We start from the raw sequence: 14,320 nt of genomic DNA, 5'->3' as shown, positions 1-14,320 counted from the left end.
CGTGACAGTGGTGTTTCAAAAGTGTCCCCCCTAAATTTAACGGTCGACCAGCAAAGCGAGCGAACGCTTCTGTCAAATCAGCTCAGGCGCGAACCTTTTCCTATATGAATACACGGGGGTTTGGAGTCAAGCTATCAAAACAACGCGAACCGTTATAGAGGAGGCGGTAGTGTTCGGCTATTTTTCATCATGGCGTCGGGGACAACAAATTTGAATTTATTTGTTCTAGCTGTCACGTCGGTTCGTCGGTGCTATTGGGTGCTCTCATATTAACGACGAGCCGAAAATCGTCCTTTCCTTTCGCCACTGCTGACATTCCGCTTATCCACTCAGGTGCTGTGGTGACCCTTTCTATAATACCGATCTCCTCCATTTCTAACAAACGAAGACGAGCTCCCTCACGATACGCTGCCGGAATATTGTATTGCGCGCAAACCCCAAAATTTTATTCCCACCTTTGGGTTTCCGCGCCGAAGACCCAGCGCCAGATTCGGCGACAAAGAAAACTGACAGCAGTCGCCGGACAGTTGGCAATCCTGATATTTGACGGCGGCCGCCCGGTAGTCATGGGAGTGGATTGTTGTCACGCAAATAGATCTTTTCTGAAAATGTATGTGTATTGAGTTATTGTTGACAGATTTTCTGCAGTGTTAGTGTGAAATTCAGCGATTTTCTGTATCGCGTAAGCCTTCGCTGGAAGAAAACGTCATGTTGTTCAGCGAAGCAAGGAAAATTTTCAGTGAAAAAAGCAATAATACGCATTACGGGTCGGTGGTATACTTTTGTCCACGCTAAACTTAACGATAACGCCCGGCATCTTTGGGAACGTTTTGTTTAACGTAACTTCGCAGGCGTTTACTTGCGCACCGACTAAGAGCAATTTCAAATCGCTGGCTGTCGACCTGCCTAGAAGAGACCTTTTGCCATCCATGACTACAAGGAATTCTGCCTCGACTTTGTTATTCGATCCCAATGGAACTATCTCTGCTCTGAAGGCAAAATCTACCTTCATTGAAACGCTGCTGGCATACGCTTTCAGATTCCTGGTCGACGAAATCTCGATGGGAACCAGCTGAACTACCCCTGAGATGTACTCGTTGTAAAGATTATCCCAGTCTTTTCCACCAACCACGTTAACATCTGCTCCAGAATCGATAAGAAATTGAACAGGGTTGGAAGACCCCACTCGACAATCGATTAGGACATCTTCAAGAGATAATGCGTTGAGCTGTCATCAAAAATAGAACAAAAAGAAAACGTTTGAGTTCTGTAGTTAGCTGTTACATATATTTAACGAAATTCAATGAAGCCATTATTAACTCATTTTACCTGTTCCTCCTTAGGTTCCATTTTTGGTTCTTGAGGGCCCACATCATCGACGGCGTATACTCGTTTCTTCCGGCATACCACAGCAAAATGGCCGAATGTACCACATTCGTGACATTTGAGCTTCAATGCCGGACATGGACGGTTCTTGTGCATCCATTTATTGCACCTTGGGCAATACTCCTGTCGGCTGTTAACAGTGCGATTTTCGAAACGGCCCTGTTTGTTACGAGGTTCACTAAATTTCCCGTAGCTGCCATACCGTTTCATCGAAGCTCTGAACGGGGCACGATTGAATACCTGGTTCAACACCGAATCATACGTAGTACCCGCCTGCGCTGGTTCAGCTCTGTACGACTCGTCGCGTGTCGCCGATTGGACAATGAAGTTAGTTTCATGCCCGAATGTCCTTGCAGTTTTCGCCAGCTCTCGGTTTGACATCCCTTCAAAGTATAAATCATTACAAAATAACTTATAATTCTCTTGTTTTAGCCTGAAAGTTTCCTTTACCTTTAAGCAACTGCGCCCGCACAAAGCGTTCCTGGTCGCTTGGGCTGTAGCGGCATAGACGCACCTTCTCCATAACCCTGGCGTGATAATTAACCACGGTTTCTCCTCGCTCCTGCTGCATACACGAAAAGGCCTCGTGTTCTGCTGCGGTATCCGTCATGGAACGAAGATGATGTTCAATGTTCTTCACGAAGAGTGCATAACAATCGCTGTCGTGCAGGTTTGGCCTTAACTTAGCAGCGCGAACGATTCCCTGCATTTCTTCGCCCATCGATAGAAAAAGCAGCTGTGAGCGGCGCACAGGATCGACAGCATTAGACAACAGAGCAGCGATTTCGAAGTTTTCAATATACTTCGTCCACTCTTCCCACATCTTGTTAGCAGGAATGTTCTTGGGGAACGGCTTCATCTGGTCCCAGCGGATATTGGGAGTGTTCTCGAGCGGTTGGGATGACGGATAGCTACGAGAACAAGTCCAGCTTTCCTCAGCATCGTTGCGTACGACATCCCGGTCCCGAGATCGATTGTTTCTCGACGTTATCTCCTCTACTGTCCTCTTCATCTTCGCTAATTGTTCTTTGAGCAATTCGTTCTCCTTGTTGATTTCCGCTGTTGCCTCATATCGGTAGTTTCCTTCGTCAATGTCGTATCCACATTCTTCGTTGGAAAGCACCGGAGCACGAACATACCTTCCGGCTTCCTGGTCTTCATCCTCTTCATCCTCGCTAAAGTGGTACACACGAACGTACTTGCCTTCGTCCGACATTTCCACTATTCGAATTTTACACCACTCACAGTTACCAATTATCTGTAAATGGCAAAGTAAAAGAAAACAGGCCAATCAGATTAGAACTTGTCACTATTGTTCATGCTGCATTTTTGAGTCTGCTTGCCAGAAGTTCCAAGAAAAAAAAATCACGGTTGAGCACGGTTTTCATTACCGTTTCGCTTCAAGTCGGTAGTACTTCTAAAATATCATTCTACTGGGTAATGTTTTCTTTACACACCCGTTAAATTCCAAATATGGCAATATATTCCAATGTTCAGATGGTTTTCATTACACACCTATTTCCGATTGCTTTCAGGCTTCGCTCTTCGACGGTTTTCATTACACGTCTTTTGTACCACAGAGCTAGTAATTTTCTCAGACGGTTTTCGTTACTCGTCTTCTGAATATTTTGACGATCACACAACGCTTTTGCGACTGCAGTTTTCTTTACTGATTTGCTATTCGTTAGCCGCCATTTTGTTTTCCGATGGTGGTTTCCATTACGCGCCGTCGAAAACTTTACAAAGTCCACTTGAGATTCTCGTGCGAGTGATTTCGTTCCCATTCGTTTCATTACTTTCATACTTACATAATTAACCTCCTGGCAGGATCGCCAATGTAAATACTCGGCCAGCTGCAAGGAAAACTCAGCAACAATCTACAAAATTCCACTGAATAAATCACTCACACGAGACGTGCCGCTACAACACCGAATGCGTCCTGTTCGCTCGAGACTCGACTATGTGAATGAGGGCCCCGAGCCGATGGCGCGCAACCGATGTCTGCTGTGGTTTATCCGAGCCATGGCTCATGCAGTGCTACCAACATCGGGGAGCTGTCAGATGATTCATCATTGGGCTGTCATCAATGACGGGTAGGATACTGTCTGTAATAAGTCCAATATACACCTCACAAGTACTGTGTAAAAGGATAGGACAAGTAATGCTCACGTAAAACTTTTGCAATCAAAATTACTTAAGCGTTCGCAGTTGATAAGTAATTCGCAGCCAGAAAGCTATTTGCCAACAGATGGCACTGTCATGCGATGCTGTCAGTCATGTTGTTGATTTTCCGTACGGAATAATATGTCGATGTATTATTCCGTGAGTAAAAGCGAAGACGGCTAATAACAAGACAGACAGCTCCCACCCTATCGCAGGCGACAAGGTTGAAACGCCCTCAACGATTCACAGGAATATTGAACATGATTGTGTGCGTGTACATGCAAATACGTACACGGAAGCTGTAGCATCTCACGCACACTTATTAATAATGTTGTTCCCGGGAGTCGTTCGTAGCGCTAGTGTGCTTGATCCAAACATTTCAATAGGTCCTATCTGCATTTGAGAGGCTCTCTTTGTTCACATTCTCTTTCAATTATTGCAATGTAATGATACACTTTTCAACTATTTTTGCAGTACAAATCAAAAGACGATTGTTTTGACCATCGTTCAATGCAAGGAGAGAATCATAATACAAATAAAAAGCTGAGATATTAACGAAAGAGAGGGAAACCAAAGAGAGCCTCTCTTCTGCAGATTGGACCTTTAGACATGTTTGGCCTGATTTATCTAGCAACCGCCGTATGCAGTGCCCAATTCTTCACATCCTTCTTACAGCATCGTTTCGTAAAAATGCTGTCGGTTAAACAAATGTCAAAATTACTTACGGAAAAAGGAGAAATTTAACTTGAGCGCTCTACTTGGGAACTGGAAACTTACCATAAGCGATAAAAATGCTATTGATAAGTTGATTGAGCATTCGTGAGGTGATAATTTGCATCATTGATCCCAAATGAAGGATAATGTGCGTCTGGAGCCGGCCATCTGATACTCGATAGGGATTACCTGTTTGGTGGACTTTTACAACAGGTGGTCCGTAGTACTGTTCTTAGTATTTTTTATTGCATAAGCTTAAGGTATTCCGTGGTGGCTTTTCAGTCCGCACAATCGCAGCCAAATTGGATGCCCCATCGGGGGAAACCAGTCCGGGAATTACCACTGAGCACAGAAATGGCGCCAAGGGAGGGTTTTCCAATTTCGGCAAAAGGCGGAAGGACGCCTAGTGTATGGAGCACCGGTAATGGGGGGGGGGGGGGCAGTTAACCCTTAAAACACCCCCCTTGTGAACGGTCTTGCTGTGGAATTTAGAACCTACTTTGAAAACGATCACCATTGCGGTAAAATTCGAACCAAAACGACTGTTACAGGTTCTACCGAACAACACTGGACGAGAACACTTTGACAAGCCACTACGAAACAGTTTCGTAAAACAGTCGAACAAACCAACGATAATATGAAGGTATACTACCCAGGTAACCAATAAGCATTTGAATAAGCCGTATTTATGTTTTATAACTGCATTCGGCCTGCTTACTGCCGTATCATAGCAGTTCGACTGCTAAACTGCTCTACATTGACAATTCAAATGCCACTCAAAATCTGACAGCAGTTTCGTAGCATTTCAAATGCTCGGTATATTTTGGTCAACAGACATCATAACTGCTACTTTATTGCCATGAAACTGCTAGAAGAGATATGATTGATGCTAAAACCACAACACATTTTCACTTTCTAATTTACGTGCCACGGCTGTAGAAGCCATCATCATTCGCATGTCCAGTCAATCATAGGTAACAACGAAGAAAATCAATGGAAAAACATACTTTGGCAAAATAATTTCATGGTTGGTTTGATCGATTTTATTATCAGCACATGCAGAGCTCATAACATAACGAAGCAACTGCCGGTGTAAAACTCATGTCTTAAATAGATTGAAAATCCATCGCGCTTTAACTGATCATCTATAGCTTACCCTGTATCGCAGTTCAGCACCATCGTCAACCCGAGGATCGATGGATCGAACCCCAATTTAGCCGAAAGCAGCAAAAAAAAATACAGCAACAGCAGTTCAGGACGTGCCCCATGCCTCAAAAGTTCCACAGGAGAGAGAGGAAAAAAAGAGAAATGGAAGCCGTAAAATTGGCAGGGGAAAATATTTATTTTTATTTTTGACAATCTGGGGGATAGGAGGGATAAGCATTTAAACGGCCAAAACCTGCATTTAATTAGCACTAATGGCCTTTATTGACCTGCTGTAAAGGCGCATATAGTGCCGAATTAATGCCATTTTAACTGCATATTGGTTACCTGGTTACCTAGCTATAGCTAGCCAGAAAATACACATTCCAAATTCCATAAAGATTGAAGCACTTGTACCAAAGTTACAGGCCATCAAACCTCCAGAAGGTTCACGTGATTATCTCCAAATGATGTTTTTAAAAAGTGCCATTACGGTGATCACGATACTAGTTGACCGATTGGCAAACTTTTTTTAATTGTTCGTATCTCAAAACTCGAGGTACTGAAAGACTAATGACTCTTAAGGACTAATCTTGTTGTATAAGAGCTTAACAAAACTAGCTTACAAAAGAATTTTCTCTATGTGCAGTTATGCAGCTACTTTAATTAGTGGGGTTGCTTCCAAGAGCTCGTTCTTTGTTCTTAAAATACTCGTAGAATACTGCAATTTCAAGTAAAATTGTTCCATGATTTTTTTTAAATTTTATTTTCTTTTTATTTGTGAATTTTAACTTAAGCTAATTTTTCACACCTCCAAGTTTTATTATTTTAGGCCCTCAACTGAACGCTAAGTTCTTAAACATGCATATAACATGTATTTAATTAGCATGGAAGCTTAAATTATAAGTAGTATCTGAAGTACATGACAGAGTACGCTGTAAATCTGAAGGTTCTAGCAGCAACGTAGAATTTCAGACAAAACATCAAAATGAGTGTTTGAATAATCTTTCATTTATTAAAAACATTGTCGAAATTTTATAAGATTGCATCACTTAAAGGTACAATTTATAGGTCATGAGAGCCATTTAATTTTCGGCCTGAATATTGCAAAGAACAAAGTCACAACCGAAAAAAATTGAAAGCCAATGCTAAATTAATTATTTGAATGAACGAAACAGTTGTGTGGTATATTAAAGCTTATTAGAAAACAGTAAACATTAAATGTAGAGATGAAAAAATTATGAATAATACGCTAGATGTATAAAAACTTCAATATGTAGTTTATTTCTTCAAAATTTCGATTTTGGGATCCCTGTATAGGGTTTGCCCTTGGGCCTTCCAAAGTCTAAATTCGGCACTGATTACAATCGTTAGTGCAAAACTAGACTCTAGAGTCCTGTAAAATTTTCAGCCATTTTCGTGATTGATTTAATGGCGGCCTAATAGTAAAATACAGGGAAATTGTCAACTGGCTGTAACTGTACCGGAAATTTACTTACTTTCTGTCCTGAGCACCTATGGTGGTGCAGAGAACCGATTGTCAGTTATCGCCTTGACCTGTACCGAGGTCAAATTTCTGTCCGCTTGCTTTATTTCGTTGTTGAGGCTGCGCCGCCATGAGCCCCTGCTGCGATGACAACTTGGAGCTTTTATATCTCCAGATTCAATGAACCGAATGCAATGAAGTTTTAAGCAATAATGACTTATACAATAAGCAAAGGAAAACTTTTGACTTTACTTAAAATTCTTAACTCGGAAGAAAATTATAAAGATTAGATTGTTTTTTTTCTAATAAAACACCAAATTCTCCAAAACTTCAACATCGTTCCAAATATCAAGATGGTAATTATAGTTTATTTAAATCCCCTTTAATTGAGTTGAATATTTTAATATGTTTTGAAGGAAAGCAACTAACTAACCGGCAATCAATTGAAAAAAGTAATAAGATGCATGATAAAAATAAACAAATTTACTAAAAATTCATAAAATTGATGAAATTGTTATAATTAATTTTCTCAAGTTAAGTCAAACGTTTTTCAAAGCTCATTTTATAAGTCATAAATGCACAAAATTTCATTACAATCGGTTCATTGAATCCGGAGATAAAAAAGCTCAAAGTTTGCTATAGGATGATAACACCTTTTTATGGAATCTTTTTAACTTCGCGTACAATAACTCGATCTTTATTCCTATTTGAACCACTGATGCAAATATCCGATCAACTTCCAGTGAAAATTTGAGAATATTTGATGTACTTTTCAAAAAGTTGAACTTTTTTATAGTAAAAATTTTGCCTGCCCTGATCATTTTGTCTATCCTCTGTATAAGAAAAACTTTTGACTTAATTTATTGTCTATCCGGTTGGAATCAAGACAGACATTCAATCAAAAATTGCCATTTTCTTGGTCCACAAGGGTCGCAACTATTTCGCATCTAGTGCGCTGTGTTGCTGACAACAACGGGAAGGATGCGCACTACTTTTGACATGATTAAAAACCGTCGCGAGTTGGGTCGCGTCGCGACTTGATTGTGCGACGTCCGGTTTGGTGGCGGCCCGACAATAAAATTGTTAATACGGAAAAAATGTAACGATAAGATTTTTTTTCTCAGAAAACACCAAATTAGCCAAAACTTTAACATCGCTTGAAAATTCAAGATAATAATTATAGTTCATTCAAATACCCTCTAATTGACTTGAATATAAATGTGTTTTGAAAAGAAGTAACAAAATATCCGACAATAAATTGAAAAAAGTTATGGGATGCATGTTAGCAATAGACCTTACTACTAAAAATTCATATACCTAAATCGCTATAGCTTTTTTTTCTTATAAACAATTTTTAGTTAAGTCAAAAGTTTTCCAAAGCTCATCATATAAGTCATAAACGTTCAAAATGTCATTGCACTCGGTTCATGGAATTCAAAGATCTCTCTCTCTCTCTCTTCTTGGCGTAACGTCCTCACTGGGACAAAGCCTGCTTCTCAGCTTAGTGTTCTATGAGCACTTCCACAGTTATTAACTGAAAGCTTCCTCTGCCAATGACCATTTTGCATGTGTATATCGTGTGGCAGGCACGAAGATACTCTATGCCCAAGGAAGTCAAGGAAATTTCCTTTACGAAAAGATCCTGGACCGACCGGGAATCGAACCCGTCACCCTCAGCATGGTCATGCTGAATACCCGTGCGTTTACCTCCTCGGCTATATGGGCCCGTTAGGAATTCAAAGATATAACGGTTCAAAATTGGCTAACGGATAATCACTCCTTTTACTAGAATATCTCTAACTTCGTGTAGAATATCTCGATCTCTCCCAAATTTGGACCATTGATAGACAACTAGTTGACTTACTTACAGTAAAATTTGATTTTTTTAGACATTTAAAAGTTTCAGCTATTGGACCATTTTTTTTTTTTTGTGAAAACATTGCCTGTCCCATTTTGTCTATCCCATGTAGGTTTGTATGACAATTAGATACTTTGGAGATAATTCTAAAAAGGTTCTCTGCTTGAAGAGAATTTATACGAAGATGAGGTCATTGGGTCAACATCAAGTTGATTTTTTCAAATCTCAATGACAAATGTTGAAGAAGAACGCATCTCATTAAGACTCAAAATTAATTTACCACTCTAGTTTTGCTCTTAGGATTGTAATGAAGATGTAAGAGCTTGGATTTTGAAGCGTGTTGTAAATCTGAACTGCCCTTCTGGAATACAGTAAAAGCAGTCAATAGAACGAGTGGTTCGACAAGAAGTGCAGTGCGTTTTGTGAGGAGAAGAATACAGCGCGGTGGAGATGCTGCAACAAGGAACCCGGCAGAACATGGAATAGAAGCGGTAACAGCAGATCGCCTCTTTCGGGAGAAAAAGTGCCTATTAGAAGAAGCGGAGTTTGAAGAAATGAAACTGCTGTGTTGGTTCTAGGAAACACGGAAGTTCTAGGGAATGGAACCTTCTCGGTAGGGTGTCTATTTTGAGCAGTTTTCCGCTATAACTAAGAAAATTCAAAACCTATTTTCGTACGCGATGAGATACGTAAAGTTCAAAATCAAGTCCTCTGGGGCAGTCTTGCCAATTCTACAGTCAAAATAGTGCACACTGATTTTAAAATGTTAAAAAGTGCCCAAAATTTGAAAACCCCGTATTTTTGTTTGAATTGTTAAAAAAAAGTGAACCGATTATGAAGAAAATTTTCACCACTTATTATGCCTTACTTGGAGAACTTACAGTCAAATTTTCAGACATTTTGATGAGCTAACAACAAAGGTATAGCCTAAACAATTTTTAAAATGGATGCCCAAAATTTCCTAAATCACATTGTCGATACAATAACGACAATATTTTCGCCAATACTAAACCGGTTTTGATGAAATTCTTAGGGTATTATCTACACATAATATGCTATTCCTAGTTAAAAAATCGACTATTTTTGTGAATGCAATCAAAAGTAATACATTATTTTGTGTGTCTCATTTTTTTCGAGCCCAGTCTTTAAGAACAGTGGTCCTCTACGAACACGAGACATGGACCATGCTCGAACAGGAACCGCAAGCATTTGAAGTTTTTGAGTAACGCTTGCTAAGGACGGTCTTTGGCAGTATGAGGAGAACAGTGTGTGGCGACGAATGAACGACAAGCTTTTTGCATTCTACGGCGAACCCAGCATCCAGAAGGTGACCAAAACCTGGAGGGTAGTGGTCAGAGCATGTTGTAAGAATACCGAGCGATAACCCTGCACATTTAGTGTTTGCTACTGATCCAGTTGGCACAATAAGGCATATGAAGTGCAGATAGCACAATGGGCGGACAAGGTGAAGTGTGATCATTGGGTATGACCGAGGATGGAGCGCGGCAGCAGAAAACCGAGCATTGTGGCATTATGGTGTACGTTTGTTAATTTGGGTTATTCTAATTGTTCTTTTTCTTTTCTAATTTCTTTCTTTTTCTGCAACGAATAATTTTGATTGCAAAAACTAAAACAATGCATTTGGGTTATTCCAGCTCGAGACTATTCCAAAGATGTTGCCCCAGATTGACTCTCTGGCAGTCATCCACTGACTTCCTCCATGCCACTCATTCAGGTTCTTCCACAACCACACACCGGCGATTCTTTTTAACGTGCGCGACAACGCGATGGCAGTATTTAAATAATCATTAGGTTTTGTGTGTGCTTTAGCAATTCCAGCTCTGAATAATGGATGAACAGCGAATCAGCAACAGCAGCAGCGCAGCATCCTTCAGCAGCAGCGGTACGTTTGATGTTCGTCGTAGTCGAGTTGTCGTCGACGAGCGAGTTAGTTTTCCTTCTCGAGAATTTCCCTCCTCGACGACGGACGATGGAGCTGGAAAATGATTTTCGATGGTTCTTCGCTTCTTGGTGCTACATTTAGGTAAGTATATATGTAGATGTAAGACGGCGTGGTATCATCTACGATGATGGTAACTGTGGAAATCGATTGGAAACACTTTTCGTATCGTGTGAGATGGTTTTGGTATCTCGCTTGTGTGGCACGTATTCAGCGTCCTTCCGTCGTCGTCTGGTAAGGCCCAGGGGAGCCATCAGGATAGGACCGTCAGATTATTCAACGAGATGTTTTCTCGGTTTCTTCGGTTCATCCTGTCGACGAACGCTTCCTCATTCGATTGTGTGATATCAGGTGGAGAAGATATCAGCTTGTATGCACCCACCTATCGGCGATGTTAGTGATCGCTTGCTTACAGCAGTTTGCATGATGATACTACACCACAATCTGTGGGTGCCATGTTACTTTCGCTATAGGTACTTTAACGGGCTTTTGTCGTGGATGGGTGGTAATGGATGCACGATGCATTATGTGTGCAGTACATGCTTATCCGGTATATATCGATGATTTGTATTACTTGTTGCGATGCTGATCAAGTTTACAACACGCTTCGCGAAATTCGACACATAAAACAAAGTGCTTTATTACCATTGCACTATTTATTGTGTATCCAATTTGCCTTGTAGGTCTAAAGCATTGCATTATCAATCTGAAGTCGGCGGGTTCCTGTGTATCATTTCAGGCCAAACATTTCAATAGATCCTATCTGCATTTGAGAGGCTCTCTCTGTTCACTTTCTCTTTCAATTATTGCAATGTAATGGTACACTTTTCAATTATTTTTGCAGTACAAATCAAAAGACGATTGTTTTGACCATCGTTCAATGCAAGGAGACAATCATAATACATACAAATAAACAGCTGAGATATTAACGAAAGAGAGGGGAACCAAAGAGAGGCTCTCTTCTGCAGATAGGACCTTTAGACATGTTTGGTCTGATTTTGCCTCATAAGTATGACACTAAAACGAGTCCCTTGCTAATATTTCTTGGAATTTTTTGAAGAAATTTGTTGTAGAACTACAGTAGTATTTAGGTACTTTGGATTTAATCCGTTTCCAGAAAACTTTGTAATGTTAGACAACTTTATTTATTATATTTTTTCAAGTATTTCTGGCAGCATTCAAAATAATGAATGTTGATTTTTTTACTTTATTTTTCTGATAGTATGCCTAGAGTAATTTTCTTCTAGATTTATGGCGAAATTTCTTCTATAACTCATATAAAATAAAGAACACTTATGGAGAATAAGTAAGTTAATTTTTTTGGAGTAATTTCTAAGAAAATGTATGGAATAATTTTCAATAAACAAATATACACACATTCAGATTTGATAATTCAGAGAATTTTCTTGTGACATGTCGCTGCAAACATTTTTGATGATGCAATGTTAAATGTTTCTTATTATTTTCCTGAAATTCCAAGTCTCTCGTGAAAACTCCTGAACAAGTATTGAAATTTCAGATGCATTTTTTTTTTTCTTGAAAGGCCGAACAGAATTTTAATTATACCATTTTAGTGGTATACTAAATTAACAGAAACATAAAATACAAAGTTATCCTATTGGAAATGCTAACTATCAATATCATCGAGTTGATGAAAAAATCTGTGGAACTGATTTTCATCGGAATGCTTTTAGCAGACACATACCTCAGATAATTTTTTGACGTAAATTGGTATTTGAGGAATATTTTGATAGTTTCTTTTTGTTGCGAGAAAAAACATTTCCTATAAACAATAAAAAAATGGGCGGAATTCTTTAATGAATCTCTCAGTCTCTTTTGTCTCTCTCAATCGCTCAGGTAGCAGTCTAAAGAGAAATTTGCAGTAGAAATGGTGAAAGAACTTTCGAATGAACCCTTGGAAAAACGTTTCTGAAGGAATCCCAGAAGTACTTTCCACACAATACCTTTAGAAATCCCCTTTGAGGAGTACCCAATATTATTTTTAGAGTAGGCTCTGTGTGTCAGTTTTGGCAATAGTATACCTCAAATTCGCCATAGTGGATTTTCAGCCTTTAACCATGCAAATCAACGAGAAAAAAAAAATTGTTAACAAAAGATCACCTTCACAAAAGATGGTTGCAATCATTCAAACTTCACAATTTGCTCAAATCGAGGCTCAAATTATGATAGAAATAAATCAATTTCCTTAATATTGTGGCTTCCTTGCACCCTATTTCACCATAGTGTACCAGTTATGGCTAACCCCATGAGGAATGCATGTAAATAGTGCGAAGTGAAACCGAAATTAACAAATGTGTCCATAACTGGTACAGGGTTCTTATCATTGGCACACGCCGTAAGAAATACAAAAAGTAGTTTTGGATCAATGTCTATATTTTTCCTGTAATGTATATGAACATTAATCAATCATATAACATATAGATGATATCCGTAGGTCTTCTTCTTTTTTTGGTAGAAAAAGATTTCCTTAGGTAGCGCGATAACTGGTACATGCACCCTAGTCTTCTTTTAGAGTATGAAGTATTTTTTCTAAAATTTCTAGGATTTCCTGAAAAAACACCCCTTAGGAGTTCTTGAAAAAAAAAATCCGATGGAATCCCTCGAGATACGATCGAAAGATTCCTGGAAAATGTTCCAATGATAAAGAATTGATGAAGAAATTTTTGTTCAAAATATTTGGAAAAATTCTCAATGGAATCCCTGGATTAAGGATTGTATGTATTCTACATCACACTTCTCTAAAAATTCCCTACAAAATTCTTGAAGAAATTTCAGATCATATCCTGGAGAAACACTTCAATTTATTTTTAATGATCTTCTCAAAGAAACTTCTGATAAATCCCTGGAGATACTTTGTTGGAATAAATTGTCAATGAAACGCGTATACGAATTCCTAAAGCCATCATTGAAAGAATTCTCCAAAAAATCTCTTACGACATTTTACTAGAAAACTCTGGAAAAATCTAAAACATTAGGAATTTCCGGAAAAATCTTAAACAAAATTTGATGGAATCTCTGTAGGAAGTCCCGATGGCAATTCTCTAAGGAACATTCCATTAAGAATCTGTTGGAAAAATTTTTGATGGAATTTTTGGAGAAACATCCAATGATTTTATGGAGGCATTCCTTAAACACTGCCTTAAATATTTCCTCAAGAAGTCTTTGGTTGATCGTCAATGACGTTGATCTAATCGCAATATATGCTTGATGTAAACATCAAATCATTGTGGAACAACCATTTGAAGCTATTATACCAAGAATTTCTTTGAAGCTTGGTAGAACTATAGGAAAAGTTATATCAACCAGACAATATTTCTGTCCGTGTGTAGCAGTTCCTGAAGGAATCCCTGGAATAGTTCCTGAAGAAACCCCAGGAGGAGTCTCGGAAGCAATCCCATGATGAATTCTTAGGGAATCTCTAAACAGTTCCTACAAGAAGTCTTGGATTAATTCCTGGAGATGTTTCAGAAAGGATTCCAGGAGGAATTCCTATAGGAATCACAGAAGGAGTTCCCGGGAGGAATTCTTGGAGAAACCCTATGATGAATCCCGGAAGCAATTCCAAGAGAATGCAGGAGAGATTTCTTAG

The 14,320-nt window shown here is 39.2% G+C and overlaps 1 protein-coding gene across 1 annotated transcript; it reads right to left on the bottom strand.

Moving 5' to 3' along the window:
• Nucleotides 1–758: 758 nt before the first annotated feature.
• On the bottom strand, nucleotides 759–3,517 carry LOC134288930 (uncharacterized). Its single transcript, XM_062854862.1, has 2 exons — nucleotides 1,837–3,517; nucleotides 759–1,769 (listed from the first exon to the last, which is right to left on the bottom strand). Exons 1-2 carry the CDS (start codon nucleotides 2,600–2,602, stop codon nucleotides 1,321–1,323), a joined length of 1,215 nt encoding a protein of 404 aa, XP_062710846.1. The 5' UTR covers nucleotides 2,603–3,517; the 3' UTR covers nucleotides 759–1,320.
• Between the last annotated feature and the right edge of the window lie 10,803 nt (nucleotides 3,518–14,320).

Source organism: Aedes albopictus, chromosome 2 (assembly GCF_035046485.1).
Source record: "Aedes albopictus strain Foshan chromosome 2, AalbF5, whole genome shotgun sequence".
Lineage (NCBI taxonomy): Eukaryota > Metazoa > Arthropoda > Insecta > Diptera > Culicidae > Aedes > Aedes albopictus.
This window is presented reverse-complemented; position numbering and strand designations above follow the sequence as displayed.